The sequence below is a fragment of the Neophocaena asiaeorientalis genome, unplaced genomic scaffold (genome assembly GCF_003031525.2).
Source record: "Neophocaena asiaeorientalis asiaeorientalis breed wild unplaced genomic scaffold, Neophocaena_asiaeorientalis_V1.1 scaffold125, whole genome shotgun sequence".
Lineage (NCBI taxonomy): Eukaryota > Metazoa > Chordata > Mammalia > Artiodactyla > Phocoenidae > Neophocaena > Neophocaena asiaeorientalis.
Genome location: NW_020174425.1, coordinates 1,900,811 through 1,922,583, shown reverse-complemented (window position 1 = coordinate 1,922,583; position 21,773 = coordinate 1,900,811). Strand labels below are relative to the sequence as shown.

Sequence of the window (21,773 nt, the reverse complement as noted above, 5' to 3'; positions counted from 1 at the left end):
AGACACAACAAATAAGTAGATATCTTTCCTATACGAGTGTGTCTTTTCTATTTAGTTGGCATCTCCCCTCCACTGCCAACTAGAATACACACTTCATGAGGTCAGGGACTGTCTTATTTACCACTGTAGCCCAGCCTTCTGAATACCAACTGCACATAGTATGCATTAAATAAGTATTTGATGAATGAATGAATGAATCCCAAGTTCTTTAAGGCCTGGATCATCATTTTGTTCAGGATTATACACATAAGGGATATACAGAAAATGATGCTTACTAAAATTATATGAAAATAGGAAAATAATTTTTGCTTCTTTCCTTTTATGTTTTTGCTTCCTGCATATTTTATTTCTAGCAAAACCGTTTTTAAAGCATCTGCAGGTGAAAGGGAGATAGCTATGAGAGAGGATTTAAGGAAAGTCCCTGCCCTGCTGAAACAAATAAGGAAATAAATTTAGTCTCTGCCATGCATAGGCTTTTAAGACAACAGAATACTTTCTTAAATTGTAATCCCTGTGCCAAAGCGCCTAATAGCTTAATGCAAAGCACATTTCTAAAATGCATTAGAAATGACTTCATGATACATGCAATGCTGACAAATAGAAAGTAGCTAATATACATATATCATTTTAAATACACAGCTTAAAATTAGAGCTACTCTTTTATTAAATTGGACTGTATTTATTTCATTCACTTTTTACACTATGAACACATCTTATGTAACTTTCACTACAAAGAAACTAGATACCTGAATCATTAAGAAAAATGTAAACCCTGGTCAATTTTTTGACATTAATAAAGTAAGATTACTGCCAGTCAGATGTTTTTAATATTTATAGTGCAAGTTGCTAGAGGTATTTTAAAATTATAAACTTCTTTTCAACTAAAATCAGATATTCTTCCCCTTCCTATAAATTAATGGGTCATGAAAACAGACAATCTAAACTACTGCATTGTTTCCATGATGGCATGCTATTTCTTGACACGCCACAAGAGGGGGCACATGTTTGACTGAAAGCCCTCAGTAGCTGCAGTTGTAGAGTGGGGAGCAGAAAGCAGAAGCCAGTATGGTGTTTTGGTTTTAAAATAAAGGTACACATATAGCATTCAGCATTGCAGACAATGTCCCTGTTTGTATAAACACCATGTGAAATATTCTGGTTAAGCTTAATTTTACAATTTTTTTCAATAACACGTATTTGCCACTTAGAGTAACAAAAAGAAATTGCTTAGATACTTTAAGAATCAGGTAACCTTGAAATATAAACCTTTATTTAGTTATTATTTCCCTGAAGTATAAAATGGACTAAATTGCTCAAGCCTGGTGGTAAGGAGGAGGAACTGGAAGGCCTGCTGGTCTCTGACTTTCATTTCCAGAGCGGAGATGTCTTAGTTTTCTGTTCAACCCAAAATTCAGCACCATGCCTCAAATGTTCTTCCTTATCTATGCCTCCTTTTGTATTCCACTGCTCAACTCTGCTTTTAATCCTTCCCCCTTTTCCCAGTTTGAGATCATTAAATTTATATATTATCAAAGCCCAAGACCCAGAGAGAACTGGTCGGGTACCTCAGGTCTGGCAATGTCTTGCTATCCAAAAATATAACCCACGTTGAATTTATCATGATTGCACTTATAATACATACAATCTAGCACCTTGTTAGTTATTAAAGCATACTGGTGGCAATGGATGAACAATTTACAGATCTCCATTTTATTTCTTAAAGGGTTCAAAAGTGCATCACAGAAAATGATTTATTTTTAATCTAAGGAGCATCACCTGATTTTTCAAAGGAAGAAAGATTCTTAAGAATGAACATTATCTAAAGAGAAAAATAAGTTTTATGCATGCTATTTTCCATTTACTCTTACTCACTATTTGGTATAGTGTTGACTGTTGTCTCATTTCCCTGTAATGCCCTCCTTTTTTAATCCCTTTCAGAAATCAACTGTTCTCTTTTCTGGATTCTTAAAGTACTTTGCATATTAGTGCCTTATATGCATAATAATCAAGTGCACGTTATAGTGTGAACTGCTTAGTTGTTTACACAATCATGCCATATAGCAAACACAAATGAAAGTTCTATGATGAACGGGTGAATGAATGAATCAATGAATACATGAATGGTTAAAAAATAATTCAAAATATTCTTGCCAATATTTTTGAAAATTGACTTTTTGTGTACAGAACCAAATGCAATGCATAATCCTTTATTGTATCAAAAAGCAAATAAATAAACAAAAGGCTAGCAAGGACATTTGGAGACATTTGAGTATGTACTCTATGGTAGATAATATTATTGCATTAGTGTGAAAATTTGGGGGGTTAATAATGGGGTTGTAATAATGCAAGAGAGGGTCCTTATTCCTGGGACATACATACTAATACTAAAGCTTTTAAAGGTGAAGTGACATAATACCTGCAACTTACATATATGTTACATATATGAGACATATATAGATATGTGAATGATGGAAAGTAAACGTCACCATGTGTTAACAATTGATGAATTTAGGTGAAAGGACATAGTTATCTTTTCAACTTTATCAATAAAGTTAGGGAGAAACAAAGACTCTATATGTTTATATTGAGTTTTGGTATTTAATGGTGTGGAATTGTTTTGTAATTTTTTTTTTTCCTGGATGCTCAGAGAATTTTTCCTTTATGCCTGATATTAAAGTATTTTGAAAAGATACCCTAGGTATGTATCTTCTCATTTATGCTACTTAGAACAACTAGGAGTACTTTTAATCTACAAGCACAGATTTTTTTTTAACTCAGGAAAGTTTTCTTCTGCTACATATTTAGCTGTTGCTTCCATTTAATTATTCTAGTAAATGTCAAAGAAATGTCTCCTGTTTGTGCATGATCTACCCTTATATATTTTCATTGATTTCTCTTCTCTCTCTAGACAGCATCTCAAGTCTGCTCTTTACATCCCTAAAGTGACAATTTTTCTGCTTCCTATCTCCCATCTATTGCCTTTTCATGCCCCTTTTGATGCCTAATTTTATAGAGTTTGTGTTTTCTTGTATTTTATAGTTTCAAATCAAATGCTTTCAATTTTTTTCTTCTGTTCCTTTTAGTGAATATGTCTCAAAAAATGAGTTTTCTCTACATCTTCAGGTTATTGTTTATCAACTATTATACAATTATTTTTTCCCAAATCATGTTTGAGAGAAGAAGAAATGGTTCTATGATCAAGTAATTTGGAAAACTCTGGGTTGAAAAGCTAACTTTCTTGGCTGTAGGACTTCTGAGACTTTAATGTGCTTTTGTTGAGTCAGGGCAGAGAAGATATAATATGAGGTGTTCTTCAAATGTATTTAACTCCTGAACCCTCTGTCCTATGGAACGCTTTTGACTTACCAAAGAATTCCTGTTCTAGAACATAAGTTGGAAAATTTTGTTATTGAGCATCCAGAATCTCATGGCTTTTGTTTTTATTATACTCATCCTTGAATGCAAAGAAATTTGATGCTCAGGAGAAAAACATATGCAACTGGTCCTCCTTTCCATCCACTTAGATGAGTGTACATTTCCTTCTCTTAGCACACGCACAGCAGGGCTGCTAACACACCAAGCCTCTAAACATACTTCCGATGTCTAGCAAATGTTCAGCTCCTGTGGCTTTGCTGGAGGAATGGTGGATATTCTCCTACTCACTTGGCATGCCTGCCATAAGAAATAGAATCCAGTCCTTTGTAATTGCTATGGACTGAATGTTTTCCCTTCAAATTCATATGTCGAAGCCCTAATCTCCCATGTGATGGCATTAAGAGGTGGGTCTTTGGGAGGTAATTAAGATGAGGTCATGGGGGTGAAATCCTCATCATGGGATTAGTGCCCTTATAAGAAGAGAAAGAGACCAGAGCGCTCTTTCTCTCTCTCTCTCTCTGCCATGTGAGGATACAACAAGAAGGCAGATCAGGAAGAGAGCCCTCACCGATATCAAATCTGCTGGCACCTTGATCTAGGACTTGCAGACTCCAGAACTGTGAGAAATAAATATTTGTTGTTTAAGCCACCCAGTCTGTGGTATTTTGTTATAGCAGCCCAAAGTAAGGCAGCAATGCTGAGTTGTTTGTTTAACCAGAAGAATGTATGAAAAACACAATCACAGGAGAACAGAGTTCTTATTTCCTTCTTTCTTTAAGGTTAACGTCACCTAATTTGCAACACACAGTCATCATCTGTCATCTTCTGCCCTTATAACATTTACTGTGCTGGAAGCTTCTGTTCCACTTGGATGAGGAAAAGGCAGGGTGGGGGGAGGCTATGCACAGATGCCCAGGGAAGACCAAAATCACTAAGTCGGTTCCAAAACAGTGGTTGCCTGGTTTCCTGGTATCTGCATGTCCTGCCTTTCTAAGATAGGGGCACACACTGAGCAGGGGTCAAAGCATCCTCGCACCTTCTTTATGACTAGCCCTGACCGATGCAAAAGTCAAAGTCTACTCCTATATGTCAGTTCACCTGTATTCACACTGAAGTTGGGAGAATATTTACCTAGAGTCTAACAAATCACTGATTGATAGACTCAGTTTACAGGGCCACTCTGATTCTGTATCTCTTATGTATATTCTTGAATTTCTATTCAAGGGGATGCTAACTTAAATGATTGTTAGCTAGCTGCTATCTTCATTTGAAGTACAACATTGGACAAAATGTAAATAAAGGATCAATTTAATTTGGCAGCCAATAAAATGAAAAAAACTAAGAGAATGGAATATGTCATGAAGTATGAAAAGGTAGCAATTTCACCAACCTCCACATGACTTATCAACTTCTCATTTATTTAATATCTGGAATTGATTACTATAAAGTTACATTCAAAGGGCAATAATATGCATCAGTTCTTTGTTGTGCTTGCCTCCAAATAGCTCAAACTACTCATACAGAAAAGATATTTTTAATAAACAAAATAAGGTAAGCAGAAGAGAAGAGAAAACTTAGATGAGCCAACATGTGGTGTTCACAGAGAAACAAAAGAAAAAACAATGCAAGCACCCTAAAGAATACTGCAACTTCTAGAAATGCTAGCCATGGATTTTCAATAAAATAGAAGATTTCTCCATGAGCAGAGCCCTGGAGAAAAAAGTTCTTTGCCTGTGCATCTGTGTGTGTATGTTTGTGTACACACACAAACACAGATATATGTACTACATAATAAAATGTTAATTTAACTTTATAGAGTATTTAAAACATCTGAATATAATTTATCAGTAGTAACATTAAGAAAAGGCAGAATATACGATAACTGACCCAAAAAGCCACTTGCTATTATAGGCAATTATATTTGTAATTAAGTTGAACACAACTAAATTATGACTTTAATTAAAAGGCATTTTCTAAGATGGCACCGACATGTTTAAAATTCAATACATTTTATATGAGGTACTGGAGTTATTAACAAAAATTTCTTTCTGCAGCTTGTGTATTTTTTAAAAAGCAAAACATCATCTCTAACCAATATCAAAACGCTCCCAGAATCCATAGACATTTCATTGCATAGTAAATTCAAGGGGCAATTTTTTCCAACCACTTAATACTTGCCCCTCCTTGGGATATACAATTGTATTTACATCCATGGTTAATAGTAACAGAATTCCTGACACACTCTTATGGCCACTATGTCCACATTAATTTTAAATGAAGAATACATGGAGGCTCAGAGGACTGACAATGAAACACACAGCCTTTTGCCATTGGTCAGCATCAGATTAGAATGAATCAGCAGGTCTTAAAAAAGTTTGGGAGCAATAATGGTATCTCAGTGGCTGGTGGAAAGTGAGTTTGGGTCTGAACCCTGTGCCAGGCGGAGAGAGACAGGGCCACAATGCAAGTGACATCCTTTTCCAATCTTGTCTCCTCTACAAAAGTCTTGTCACCTGGAAACAACTAACCTGTTAAGGTGAGAAGTTGTCTTTCTAAAATAAGTCTGAAACACAGCAATGAAGAGGATTATTTGTGATCTTACATGGTCCAGACTTCAGAGGTTTAAGAATATGACAGTGGCCTTGCTTATCTTCGCTCTTGGTAGATGACAGGGTAAAGAGGTGAGTGTTTGAGCATCTACTGTCTTTACAAACTGTACTAGAAACTATGGAGATAGAGAAGAAGCATGAAACAGAAGCAATAAAAGTATGTTGCTTCGGCTCAAGGACTGTATAACCTAGTTTGAGAAGCACACTTTTACCTACAGTGAAAGAGTTACTCATAAATATAAAAGACTCTTTGAATATGTAAGTTCAACATGAAGGATACACACAAGGTCAACATGAACAGATACACATCTTCCCTAATGAAGCTGCTGTTATTCTCATTACTTTTTGAATTGCCTTCAGAATTAACTTATAAGGCATGCAGAAATATTTACAAAGCTACAAGTCCATGGTTTCGCTCGGGTTAATCATCCATATTATTCAGAAAGTGGCTTCAGATAATTCTGGTCAATTCCAAGTATCAAAGCTGCACTTAATGAACATATAATTGCCCAGCTAAGGCCTTTAACATAAAGTGATATCTTTCTGTAAAGGAAGTTCTACCATTTGTGCAATACTTTGAACAACAGCAGTCTATTCTTTTGAAGGATAAAACATTTATTTGGTTCTAAAAATTCTAGTATATTTATTTTAAAATTAAATTATGTTGCTACAGAGACCTACCTATATTCTCAAGAACAGACTTCATAGCAATCACAAAGTACTATTATAAAAGTTCTGCACGTTCCATGGGACCTACATGTTCACTGTAATGGAGATGTATCACAGTGAGTTCTCAGCTCAAAATCAGCAGACAAAAGTCAAAAAAGAGACAATGGCCCCTTGTATGTCCTCCTGCAATTACTTCAAACACCTCTGAACTTAATTCCTTTGGTCCCCTCTTCTCTCTTCCTGTAAGTATCTCCTCCCATGGACCTCATCTTGGCTCAGTTGACCACTATCCCCCAATCACTCAAGTCAGAGATCTGCAAGTCATCCTAGATTCTGCATTCTCTCTTATTTTACCCCATTTCTGATCAACTACCAATTCCTGTTGGCTCTATCTTCTAAATATTTCTCACCCCCATGCCCTACCCTCTATTTGCCAAAACTGCCCTGGATCAAGCCATCACCTGTGGAGATAAACAAGACTCTCTAGCAAAGAGCCCCAGGAGCTCTTTCTAGATGGCATGGTAATGGGTCCACTGGGCCTGTCCCACCATCGCCCCCTATGGCCAGCAAGAAGGACTGCATCTGAATTCAACTTTCAACAGGCCCTATGGTTTCCTTTTCTACAAAAGAGAAGCTGCAATTTCGCATGGTGCCAAAGTCCAGAGGTGCTGGGCTTTTCAAACCACCCTGCAAATAGTTGGTGTCCAAACTCACTTCTTAGCACCAAAGCAAAGACTGCTATCGAGAGTCCTAAGGCCATTCCCACACTTGCCCCATAAAAAAAGGAGAGCCACAGAGGGGCCGTGAGGCTTCTGGGGACTGAGGAGCATTAGTGCAGCCAGCTGAGTGTAGGTTCCCTGGCCCTACTCCGCGGAACGCTGACTGACTTCTGTCTCACACCTGTGATTTCAGACAGCAGCAAGTGACGCCTCTGTGTTTGCCCCGTCACTTCTCCCCAGACTATTACCTATAAATCTTTCATCCGTTCTGTTCTCCACTCTGTCATCAAAGGTCAGACCGAGTCACTTTCTGCCTAAAACTTCCCTCTATATTTGGACCTGTAGAAAAAGCTCCAAATTCCTCAGCATGGTATACAAGGCCCTGAACAGTCTAGTTCCAACTTTCCTTTCCAGACTCATTTTTGGCCATTCCTCCTCTCTTCCACCTCTGCTCCCCATCTACACACACGTGCACACACACACACACCTGCACTGTCCTCCCCACTCCCTACCCTCCACTCTGTGCATTTGCTTTGCCGGGAATAATCCTTCCCACGCGGCTACCTTGTGACACACACTGAGCACAAGTGCTGCCTCCTCTGTGAAACCTTCCTAACTCCTCTCTGAGACTTGGCCCCTGCCCCCTCTTGTCTCACCAGACAGCTGTGTTATCACCCTCCTGGAGACTGGGGCCAGGGACTGTGCCTCACTCTCCTTGCTGCCCTAGACCTAGCAGAAGCCTGGCACAGACTAGGCACTCAAATATTTGTTCAAGAAATAGACAGTATATAAAGAAATGATATCAGCTACTAGATGCATCACCCTGAACACTGCTGATGAACTTTTTTGCCTCATGTCCTCTGTCATTTTTCAACTATCTTCAATCTATTATCATTCGCTCTTAAAAAGCTTTCGCTGAGGATGAATCTGGAATTCCCTCTACTACTCTGGAGATTTTCCTATGCAGAGCTGCCTAAAGTAAAATTACAATGTGCAATGCAAAATCCTTTCTGAAAAAACTCCCCTGAAATTCAGTTTTATCCCTCAAGGTATCTTTTTCCGAAAGTGTACTTTAAGCAACAATATAAATGCTTATGGAACGCCAAACATCAAATTTATATTAATGGCAATAACAATAATAATTTCCTTTAAAGTAATTGACTGAAGTCAAGAAATAGCCAAACTAGTTGACATGCAGTCAGAATTTTATATTTTTCATCAGAAAAACAATTCTCTACCAATGACAAATAACAGTAAAGCCCCTAAAACTACCTGTCACGCATCTAATGAAGATGGATTCTCTGGCTACCACGTATAATACCTAATATCCAAAAGCACTGCTGTAATTCACAGCTAATTAGTGTCTTGCCGTTATGAGAGGTGTCATAGCCCTAACTCTCTCCCCAACTCTCTACTCAGACCTCACAAGAGCTGACAGCCAGGCAAGGATCACAACAAGCCAATTAGCACCCACCCCAACCTTGGGCTGCTGTTTCTGGCAGCATCAATAAATCATGCCCCCCTCATGAAGCGCTTCTCTGACAGCTGCAAGCCACTGTCGCCTGAGGAATAAAGACAATACTTCTAAGGAAAACTCACGTGGGAAAGACAGAGATAGAAAAGGGATATTATTTGCCTTCCTTTAGCAGCATAGCTGTCAGCAAAATTGAAGACCATTCATTCGGACTGATTAGGAGACAACTGCCCTGAGAAATAAATCCATGACTGGTATACCTGAAGATCCTTAGTGGTAATCAACAGTCAGCAATTGGGTTGTACACTTGTTTGTTCATTTTAATGTAGATTATATCGAAGACCCTTTTCTTTCCATTTTTCTCCTGTATAGTCCTCCTTCTGGCTAATAAGAAAATTATCCTTTCAGTAGGACATAATGGTCTGCATTTACTTTGTCCCCTAGTGAATACACAGCAATCAGATAATTTGTTTGAAAGACTCTAAATGGTCTGACTTCACTGAAAAGGAATCTATAATGTTATGCTAGTCTCCAAGTAGGGCCTACAAAGCTTGCTAAACCCATAAGCAAGCATTACAGTATTCTCGGCACATAACAGCCAATATCCTTGTAATTTTGTTCTAAGCCTGTAAAGCTGTTTTGCTCCGTAATATTCTACTAAGAAAGTGTTCAGCATAGTCACTGTAGCCTGGGAATTATTCAAAGATATGACTCAGTTAATTCTACTTTTTCTTTGTTTTCCTCATGGAAATATTCTACTTCTATATTTTTAATGCTAGAATCAAAAACATTTAATCTAGTTTTTGGCTAACTAATGACTACCTAATATAGAAGCACCTGTAACACTTAAAGATAATTCTCAGGTCTCCTGTGCTTTTTCTTTCCTAGGGTATTGTAAACATGCACTTGACTCTCAGCTGGAAAACTACATTTGACCAAATGTTACATGTCATTGGTTAATTAAGCACATTTGCATTCAGCATTTCAATTCATTTTCTATTTACCAGGCAAAGACAAATGAAATGCAAAAAGAAAAAAAAAATGGGTATTATGGCAAGATCAATTTTGACAACAGTTTAGACTTTGCTTCTTGCTTATCATTTCCCTAAATGGATAGGCTCCTAGGTAATGCAAACGTGAGAAAACACAGGCAGATCCATATATTTTTCATCTCATACCTAGAGTGTGTGTATTTGAAACATTTATAGTCACATCTAGCCACAGACAGAAATTGTTTTGCTAATTTTTACATTACTCTTGAGTAGTTCAATAGATTTAATTTTGGTACTATTGTGAAGATAACAGATAAGGCAAATTTAAAATTAACATGTCCATGTTCACACAGAAGGTTCATGACTACAGACTCTCAAATCCACATTTAAATCACACAGAACAATGCCCATACCTGAAAGGGAGAAGTTGCCTTTCTGACTTTCACTTTCTCTGATTAGAAAAGCACCTGTCTGATTTTCTGAATATAATAGTTGTTTTTCAGCATCTGCCCTCTTGATTGCTCCAAAGAACCACCTAAAAAGAGAGAGATATAAACTTTAATTAACCAGTCAACATTCATTTTTTTTAAGGAGCAAGAAGTTTGGCAAGAAAGTTCCAATATCAGAAGGGCTTATACTCTTTAGTGAAACTATAACAGGTATAAACGGTAGTTTTTGATACTTGACATGATTTTTCTGGATGTCTGCAACACTCACCAGGAGTCTTTAATATATTACAAAATAGGAATTTAGCTGATGTCTCTGCTACCACATGTCTTCTCACACCTGCATTCTGTCTGAGAAACCCTGTGTTCTCCTGTCAAATCCAAAGCTTCTAGGGCAGGCCCACCACACGGTAAGTTTGCCATGTTGCGCGCTCTAAAACTATTCACATCACCATCAGACTGTCCACTGCCTCTCCTAACACCTTCTAGGTGTTAGGAGGCAAACATTCCAATCCAGGGATTCATATATTTCACATCAAAGTGTGAACAGTAAAAATGTAGTTCTCTGGGTTTTAATTCCCATCTTTCTCCCCTCCATCACTGTCCAACTCCCCTGACCCCCATAATATAAGATGGTTTTGCATGTTTAAAAGGAAATTTTCATCGGTGGAGAGATTATGTGAAAAAGATACTTCTGCCTGGGATGTATCTTCTTAGTGTCCCCTCCACTTCTCATCTTTACACTCTTATCCTTAACATTCCAGAACTACAAGAGTCAGTAAATGTGAATGTGATCAACCCCAACAAAGAATTATGGATTTTAATATCAGAACCAGTTTAAAACATATATCAAGTCAGCAGACACTAATGTGATAATAAGAGGAAACTGAGACAGCCAGCTTTGCGTTAATGACCTTTCACTCTAGGGTCATAACGTCGATCTTTATCATTAAAGACTTCAGGTAAAACATTTATCTTTCTAGGCATCATTTTTAAAAATGTAAACACTCAAAGAGAAGAAATGTAGGCTTGAGGGAAGAAATACAGGCCAGGTGAGAAATTGCAGGCTGGGAGAGGCCCTCAAAAATTGGTTCCAATTGGTTTGACAGGTCATGGGTATTGGGGAATATGAGTGCACTAAGGGTGACACAATTGGAAGGAAGAGGGGAAGAAATTTTAAAAAAAGAGACATTAAAATATAATTACCTTCTAACAAAAGTAAGATGTTTGTTTACCATTTTCCCAATCGTCAAATTGCAAATTACACAATATTAACTATATTATCCAGGAAATGCCAGATTATGTTGGAACAATGAACAACTCCAAAAACCTCAGTGGTTTAAGACAACAAAGATTTGTTTTTCACTCAACTGCACGTCCACTGAAGGTCATCTGTGCCATGTCCATCTCTATGTCCACCAAAGAATTTCCATCGCCATGCCTCCACGATTGAGTAGGCAGGCTGGATTGGAAAATGTGGCAAATCACAGGCTGGTTCCTGGAGTTTCTATTTAAAGCTTCTGCTCAAGAATGAGCCTACTGAGAAATACGTTGTATGTTCATACTAAATCCAAAGAGAGTAGAAAATGCAATCCTACTATTTCCCTGAAGGCAGAAAACTGGAAACATTTGGTAGACTACACTAATGACTACCATATTGATTCAATATCAGGAACCAAATTAATGTCCATAGGCTATTGTTTGTCCAAATGAAATTTTAAAAGACTTGGAAACATTCCAAGGTGGCCATGGAATGAATTCACAGAAAAATAGAAACGTATGTTTTCCACTATTGCAGAAATAAGTAAATATCAATAGAATAATGGAACATAATAAAAAACTCAAACAGACCCAAACATACAAATTAGTGATGAAAGGATGGATTAGTCAATAAATGATGCTGGTACCAATCATAATCCATATAAAAAAATTAATTGCTGCTACCTATAGCATACACAACAATTTTACATAGATTAAAAACCTAATGTAAGGGCTTCCCTGGTGGCGCAGTGGTTGAGAGTCCACCTGCCAATGCAGGGGACACGGGTTCGTGCCCTGGTCCGGGAAGATCCCACATGCCGCGGAGCGGCTGGCCCGTGAGCCATGGCCGCTGAGCCTGCGCGTCTGGAGCCTGTGCTCCGCAACGGGAGAGACCACAACAGTGAGAGGCCCGCGTACCAGAAAAAAAAACAAAAAAACAAAAAAACCTAATGTAAAAGGCACATTCTAAAACTTTCTGAGACTATGAGACTAAGGAAGTTTTCTTCCACAAGACAAAAAGAAAAAGAAGACATACGAGCCTTAAGGGAAAAGATTAATAATATTTATTACACCATAATTAAAAACTTGCAACACCAAGATTACCATGAAATAAAATTAAACTATAAGCCACAGACCTGGAGGAGGTATTTGCAGAGCATATAAACAAGGATAAGATTAGTATTCAGGTTATATAGAGACCTATAATCACTAAAAAAAAAGACAACACAGTAGAAAAACTGACACAGTATATAACTGGATAGATCACAGAAAAGAAAAACCCAATAACTAATAAAAATAAGGAAAGAAGTACAGCCTCTGTCTATTGCCAGTAATTAGAAATATTAAGAATATTAAATATAAAAAAATGAAATGCACTTTCACACTTTTCAGGCTGGACAAAATTTAAAACTCTCACATTCAGGCACTGGAAAAAACATGAAACAAGAACCTTTATATAATACTAGTGGCAATGCAATTTGATACAACTAATTCAGAGAACATTTGGCAATATCTAGTAAAGCTGAATATTTGTATGCTACTTAATTTCACTTCTAGATTGTATACTCTGTGTGCTCAAGGAAATATACCACAAGCACATTCACTGAAGAATTCTAGCATGGAAAGTTGGAAACAACCTAAAGGCCCATTGTAGGGTAATAAGTAAACTTAATTATGGATATAAAATGGAATACTATCTGGCAGTTAAACCAAATAAATTGTTGAGGGACAAAAGGAAGTTGAAGAATGATACATACCTTTATAATACTATTTATATAAAGTTTAAACAAACACATGAAAAACATTAGATATTTTTATGGATAGCATGCTTAGTGAAAGCTAATAGTTAAAATACTCAGGCAATTTTTTTTTAGACTCCATTTCCAGCAATGGCAAAATTTCTTCACACAAATATTTCAAGCAAAGGAGCAACATGGATCAAATATACTTATCAACCCCACGCATTTTCCTGATTTCTAGTGCATTAATTATGCAGCATCATTAAAATGTTTGGTCCAAATATAAATATGTAAACCTTTACAAGAATTACAATTTATCTAACAGATTAAATTCTTAGAAGTACAATTATATCTCATATATCTCATAATTCTAAAGAATAAATACTCCATTAGATAAGCTTTACATATATACATTACATTTGTATTTTGGATAATCACATTTATAAAATGATGTCTTTTCTCTGCCTAATATATGTATAAGCAAGCAGGTTTTGTAAATCAAATGATTAAAGATATAATAATTTTACTACATTTGCAGAGAGGAACTGTGTGATGAATTTTTTTCCTTAAATTCTCTTCTGTCTCACCAATTTTGGATTCTTTTTTTTTTAATTTAATTTAATTTATTTATTTTTACAGCAGGTTCTTATTAGTCATCCATTTTATACACATCAGTGTATACATGTCAATCCCAATTGCCCAATGCATCACACCCCCACCCCCACCCCCCCGAATTCTGGATTCTTGTACAATCACTTTACAAGGCAAATCACACCAGTAATGAATTGATAATAAGAATGAAATACATGTAACTATTTGAATGGATGCATCAGCTCACTTAATACCTGGAATTTTACTTGGCTGAGCTGCCATCAAGAAGTGAAGAAAATAAATCGTTGTTTTCTGGATGTAGTGGCATTATAACGCCATCTTTCATACTCAAAGATGACGCGTCTGCTATAGACTGTGATCGCTAGAGCATGTGCTGCTGTGCAGACTAGTGGGCAACCGATAGTTCGGTCCACCCTCTGCACAGGTGAAAACCGTTCCTTAATTTGTGGTTTGAGCCATGGGCAGAACTGTCATTCTCCTCAGTTCTGCCTTTAGAGCCCCTGCTGGTCCCACTCTGGAAGGGCACGTACACCCCAAGCCTCGTTGTCCACAGGCCACAGCCATTTTCAACGCTCTCTTTAAGCTGTAGTTCTTATGTGCAGTAAACAGTGAGTGCTGAGAAGAGATCAGGATATCCTAGGAGGCAGAAAGCATCCGGGGAGAGTCTTATAGATCGTGATCCTCGAAATGTGGATCAGCAACAGCATCACACGGAAACTTGTTGGAAATGTGCAGGCTTCACGTCATACCAAGTGAATCAGAAACTCTGAAGGTGGGGCCCGGAAATCTGGGTTTTAATAATTAGTTCCCCAGTAAATCTTATGCACACCAAAGATTGAGAACCACTGAGGTACAGAAATAGTAAAGAAGTTGGAAATTTACACAAGACATCTGAAAATAAGTTAGATTTGGCACTTACATGTAAAAATTATCCAATAAAATGATACTACATACACTCTTACATACACATTTTATTGATATTTAATGAAAATAATCTTTATTACTATGCCATACCTGCCATGAAAGAGATCTTGACTAAGAATAACCAAAAAGGAGAGGAGATCCATAATAACCTATAACCTTGGAGAAAAATGCTTTAGTTAGGTGAAAATGGAGCAAAAAGTACACTGCCTGTTTTAGATGAAAGGAGTATGTAACTGAAATCTGAGATTCATTCTGCAAACATTTGAGTGTCCATTGTGTGTAAATTCTGTAGCATGGACACAGAAAGATCTGCAAGACATACTGCTGAATGAAAAAGGGTAAATTGCAGAGTACTAGGAATATTATAGTTTTATTTATATTTTAAAAACCAACAAACCAAAAATTATATGTGCTTACTTCTCCAGAGATTAGGGAGAGATGACAAAATAGATGACAAAAGACTTTCACTTTTTACTCTGCATTCTTCTCTATAATTGGATGTTTATGATAAGACGTAGTTATATCACTTCACAATTTATTTATACACAAAAAAATGAAAGAAGTCAATCAGGTATATGCTACAAAAACCTACATGTCATAAAGATCTGGACTAGAGATTTTGGCAGTTAGAATTGATAGTTACAAGAAAAATCTCAAAGGAATATGGGATGGGTGATTATAGATGAGCAGTGAAACAGATGGAAGATCAAACATGACACCAGGGTTTCAAATCTGCATGACTGGAGGACAATGTACCCAGCAGCACATTAGAAGGCAGAGTGTAACAACAAGTAAGAGTTACAGCATCTCACTGGGAAAGTTATCCCTGGATTTCCTCACTTGTAAGTGGGACTAATAATCATTACCCTGTAGGCTTCTTTTGAGATGAAGAAAAATAATGTGTGTAAAGTGCTTGATGCCTGGCCACATTCACACTTAATAAATAGCACCTATTTTAAGAGAACTGATTTAAGGGAAAAATTATATATTTGGTTTTAGACACGACGGATTTGAGGTAAAGACAGAACATGAGTGAATATGTGAACATGATCTCACTTCTCTAACTGTATTTGTACTAACTTTGCTGTTCTGCCTGCCCAGTCTTGACTAGGTCATGCTGCCACCAGGTGGCAGTAGACCATTTTACTAAAGCAAAAAGGCTAACGAAAGCTATAAGGTGATTAACTGGATGTTATTTTACAAAAAAGTCACAATGTGTCTTTTAAAAACAAAAATGAGAATTTATGCAGTGTTACTGAATATAAACATTTAAATAATATAGATCCACCAGAGGGCAAACAGCAGAAGCAAGAAGAACTACAATCCTGCAGCCTGTGGAACAAAAACCACATTCACAGAAAGACACAAGATGAAAAGGCAGAGGGCTTTGTACCAGATGAAGGAACAAGATAAAACCCCCCAAAACAAGTAAATGCGGTAGACATAGGCAACCTTCCAGAAAAATAATTCAGAATAATGATAGTGAAGATGATCCAGGACCTCGGAAAAAGAAAGGAGGCAAAGATCGAGAAGATGCAAGAAATGTTTAACAAAGATCTAGAAGAATTAAAGAACAAACAGAGATGAACAATATAATAACTGAAATGAAAAATACACTAGAAGGAATCAATAGCAGAATAACTGAGGCAGAAGAACGGGTAAGTGACCTAGAAGACAGAATGGTGGAATTCACTGCTGCAGAACAGAATAAAGAAAAAAGTATGCAAAGAAATAAAGACAGCCTAAGAGACCTCTGGGACAACATTAAACACAATAACATTCGTATTATAGGGGTTCCAGAAGGAGAAGAGAGAGAGAAAGGACCCGAGAAAATATTTGAAGAGATTATAGTCAAAAACTTCCCTAACATGGGAAAGGAAATGGCCACCCAAGTCCAGGAAGCGCAGCAAGTCCCATACAGGATAAACCCAAGGAGAAACATGCCGAGACACATAGTAATCAAATTGGTAAAAGTTAAAGACAAAGAAAAATTATTGAAAGCAGCAAGGGAAAAAGGATAAATCACATACAAGGGAACTCCCATAAGGTTAACAGCTGATTTCTCAGCAGAAACTCTACAAGCCAGAAGGGAGCAGCATGATACTTAAAGTGATGAAAGGGAAGAACCTACAACCAAGATGACTCTACCTGGCAAGGATCTCATTCAGATTCGAAGGAGAAATCAAAAGCTTTACAGAAAAGCAAAAGCTAATAAGAGAATTGAGCACCAGCAAACCAGCTCTACAACAAATGCTAAAAAAACTTCTCTAAATCAAGCCTTAGTAAATTTAAGAAAACTGAAATCTTACCAAGCATCTTTTCTGACCACAACGCTATGAGATTAGAAATGAACTACGGGGAAAAAATGTGAAAAACACAAACACATGGAGCCCAAAAAATACGTTACTAAATAACCAAGAGATCACTGAAGAAACCAGAGGGGAAATCAAGAAATATCTAGAGACAAATAACAATGAAAACACAACGGTCCAAAATCTATGGGACGCAGCAAAAGCAGTTCTAAGAAGGAAGTTTATAGCTATACAAGCCTATCTCAAGAAACAAGAAAAATGTGAACTAAACAATCTAACCTTACACCTAAAGGAACTAGAGAAAGAAGAACAAACAAAACCCAAAGTTAGCAGAAGGAAAGAAATCATAAAGATCAGAGCAGAAACAAATGAAATTGAAACAAAGAAAACAATAGCAAAGATCAATAAAACTAAATACTGGTTCTTTAAGAAGATAAACAAAGTTGCCAAACCATTAGCCAGACTCATCAAGAAAAAGAGGGAGAGGACTCAAATCAATAAAATTAGAAATGAGAAAGGAGAAGTTACAACAGACACTGCAGAAATACAAAACATCCTAAGCACTCTATGCCAATAAAATGGACAACCTGGAAGAAATGGACAAATTCTTAGAGAGGTATAACCTTCCAAGGCTGAACCAGGAAGAAATAGAAAATATGAACAGACCAATCACAAGTAATGAAATTGAAACTGTGATTAAAAATCTTCCAACAAACCAAAGTCCAGGACCAGATGGCTTCACAGGTGTATTCTATCAAACATTTAGAGAAGCGCTAACACCCATCCTTCTCAGACTCTTCCAAAAATATGCAGAGGAGGGAACACTCCCAAACTCATTCTATGATGCCACCATCACCCTGATACCAAAACCAGAAAAGGTACTACTAAAAAAGAAAATTATAGACCAATAATCCTTAACAAAATACTAGCACACAGGGCTTCCCTGGTGGCGCAGTGGTTAAGAATCCGCCTGCCAGTGCAGGGGACACGGGTTTGAGCCCTGGTCCGGGAAGATCCCACATGCCGCGGAGCAACTAAGCCCATGGGCCACAACTACTGAGCCTGCGTGCTGCAACTACTGAAGCCTGTGTGCCTAGAGCCCGTGCTCCGCAACAAGAGAAGCCACCGCAATGAGAAGCCCGTGCACCGCAACGAAGAGTAGCCCCCGCTTGCCGCAACTAGAGAGAAGCCCGTGCGCAGCAATGAAGACCCAAGGCAGCCAAAAAACAAAAAAAAGAGTACTAGCAAACAGAATCCAACAACACATTAAAAGGATCATACACCATGATCAAATGGGATTTATCCTAAAGTGGATTAGAGACCTAAATGTAAGACCGGACACTATAAAACTCTTAGAGGAAAACCTAGGAAGAACACTCTTTGACATAAATCACAGCAAGATCTTTTTTGATCCACCTCCTAGAGTAATGGAAATAAAAACAAAAATAAACAAATGGGACCTAATGAAACTTAAAAGCTTTTGCACAGCAAAGGAAACCATAAGCAAGACAAAAAGATAACCCTCAGAATGGGACAAAATATTTGCAAACGAATCAACGGACAATGGATTAATCTCCAAAATATATAAATAGCTCATGCAGCTCAATATTAAAGAAACAAACAACCCAATCCAAAAATGGGCAGAAGACCTAAATAGACATTTCTCCAAAGAAGACATACAGATGGCCAAGAAGTACATGAAAAGCTGCTCAACATCACTAATTATTAGAGAAATGCAAATCAAAACTGCAATGAGGTATCACCTCACAGCAGTTAGAATGGGCATCATCAGAAAATCTACAAACAACAAATGCTGGAGAGGGTGTGGAGAAAAGGGTACCCTCTTGCACTGTTGGTGGGAATGTAAATTGATACAGCCACTATGGAGAACATTATGGAGGTTCCTTAAAAAACTAAAAATAGAATTACCCTGTAACCCAGCAATCCCACTACTTGGCATATACCCAGAGAGCACCATAATTCAAAAAGACACATGCACCCCAACGTTCATTGCAGCACTATTTACAATAGCCAGGTCATGGAAGCAACCTAAATGCCCATCGACAGACGAATGGGTAGAGAAGATGTCGTACATATATACAATGGACTTTTACTCAGCCATAAAAAGGAACGAAATTGGGTCATTTGTAGAGACGTGGATGGATCTACAGAGTGTCATACAGAGTGAAGTAAGAAAGAGAAAAACAAATATCGCATATTAACACATATATGTGGAACCTAGAAAAATGGTACAGATGAACCGGTTTGCAGGGCAGAAATTGAGACACAGATGTAGAGAACAGACGTATGGACACCAAGCAGGGAAAGCAGCGGGTGGGGGGGGGTGGTGTGATGAATTGGGAGATTGGGATTGACATGTATACACTGACATGTATAAAATGGACGACTAATAAGAACCTGCTGTATAAAACAATAAATAAATTAAGTAAAGAAAAGAAAAGCAGGATGTGCTTATACACACTCTTGAATATTTATAAAACATTTGTGGAAGGTTACCCAACACTGTTCTGTACAGTTTATTTTTTGATTGTGTGTATGTATTACATTTTTCCTAAAGAAAAAAACATTTAAATAATATAGATATCAATCAAAATTGAGGGAAATCAACCTGTTAATAGATGTGGTATCTCCATGAATGTTTCCTCATTTCATTTACTGGAGTCTTATTCTATCCACTCTGCTGCCTCACTGACTGGCATGCAGCAGGACACTCATAATTCCAATCAGATAGAGGTAATTTCCTCCTACATTTTTTAAAAGGGAAAACCCATCCTTAGTAACTGCTGGCTAAGGTTTACAAAATTTAACAAACAATTTCTTTCCCCAATGTCTCCCTAAAATCCAGGACAGCTGGCCTTAAACCACAGTAGACAGACCCTAACAAAATAAACTCCTAAAACCAGTCCCAGAAAAACACATGGATCTTCCATGTGGGAAAGTGGGTAGATCAACTTGACCCATAGCCACGATGGGGAAAGTGCCCTGGGCGCCTCCCCTGGTGGAATGCAGGCTAGGGGTGTTTTTATTGTTGTCATCACAGTTACACACGTTATCAGGGATAAACCCACCTATTGTCCTCACCAGTGTGGTTTGGGAGGATCAGTGACATTAACATTTTTGCAAAATAACTACAGTTTGCAGGGTATGCTCATAATCATATTTAGCCATTTATGGTACCTAAATGTAAGGCTTGGAATCATGACCCCTCGAGCTATGGAAGTTCTATATGGCTCACCTGCATTGATCTGTGTTTCAGCAACATTGCCAGGAAAGCCTCTATCGAAGTTCCTTACGGTCCAGGTAATCATGTCCCTTCCCCTCTATAAAAATCTCCTTAGGCTCAGCATCCCCCTTGGCTTGCAGTAAATGAACACTGTCACTTTTCCCCACTACCCTACCATGATAAGGACAAAATAATAATAATAATACTGCTCCGTGTATTTTCTTATTCTTTCCTTCCTTTCCATTTCCCCCACCACAAACTTTGTCCAATGCATCATCACTATTTGGACTCTGGTAATATTTTGCTACCTCTTATCTTTAATCTTAATAGCTTTCACTTCCAGATCACACACAAGGAGCCAGGTACTGTTGCTACAAGTTGTATGTACATCACCTCAGTCTCTCTCCCCCTTGCTTACACCACCACCACTAGATTAATCTTCTGAAAATATGACCTGCTACATCTCACTGGTACATACACATTAAAAAAGTTTTAAGGTGGGCTTCCCTTTAAGGTGGCGCAGTGGTTGAGAGTCTGCCTGCCGATGCAAGGGACACGGGTTCGTGCCCCGATCTGGGAAGATCTCACATGCCATGCCGCAGAGTGGCTGGGCCCGTTAGCCATGGCCGCTGAGCCTGCGCGACCGGAGCCTGTGCTCCGCAACGGGAGAGGCCACAACAGTGAGAGGCCTGCGTACGGCAAAAAAAAAAAAAAGTTTTAAGGGTTCCCTTTGCTTATGGACGAAAATCCTTATTAACCTGGAATTCCAAGCCCACCTCCATCTAGATGCCATCCATTTCTTCAATCTTATCTTCCCTACATCAACTGTGCTCCAGCTAAACACATCCTCTCACCGCTGTCGGTGGTAGCATTACTTAAACCTGCCTACCCACGATTCCCACAGTTCTCAGCCTCTACCCCTCTGGTTTGGAATGGAGCACACAAAAGCTAGTGCTGCACAGTTTTACTTTTTATTTTTAGATTATTCCCTGTGTTCACCTGAGGCTGCAGACTTTCCTGGCACAGAGACTGAGTCTGATAACACCACATATGCCTTTTGGAGCAGTTAAATAAATACTTGTTGATGAACAGTTAACACATTGTACCTCAATGTGGGCATCTTATATAGTCTTTTGGTTTATACTGAACGTTGGACTTAACACGTGTGTTTTCACGTAACCTTTTATCTGTGCTTGCCACAGTGCGTGGAGGGTAAAGCACTTAAAAGAGAAGCCTTATCTGCTCTGGGCCAGTTGCAGCACAGATTCGAATGTTAATTGGCCTCAGACCACAGATTCCAATCTGACCGCTCTCTTCTCCCAAAGAGGAAAAACACTTCCACATGAATGTAGAGACCAAAAATGAGGCTGACTCTTCTGTTCTCCAAAACACAAGCAT

At 38.0% G+C, this 21,773-nt stretch overlaps 1 protein-coding gene across 1 annotated transcript in view; it reads right to left on the bottom strand.

Moving 5' to 3' along the window:
- FRK (fyn related Src family tyrosine kinase) overlaps positions 1–21,773 on the bottom strand; it is an 83,029-nt gene that overhangs the window by 27,882 nt on the left and 33,374 nt on the right. The window contains exon 2 of the mRNA XM_024756665.1: positions 10,252–10,373. Within this exon, the coding sequence (XP_024612433.1) occupies positions 10,252–10,373 (122 nt within the window). The remainder of the gene's footprint in view (positions 1–10,251; positions 10,374–21,773) is intronic.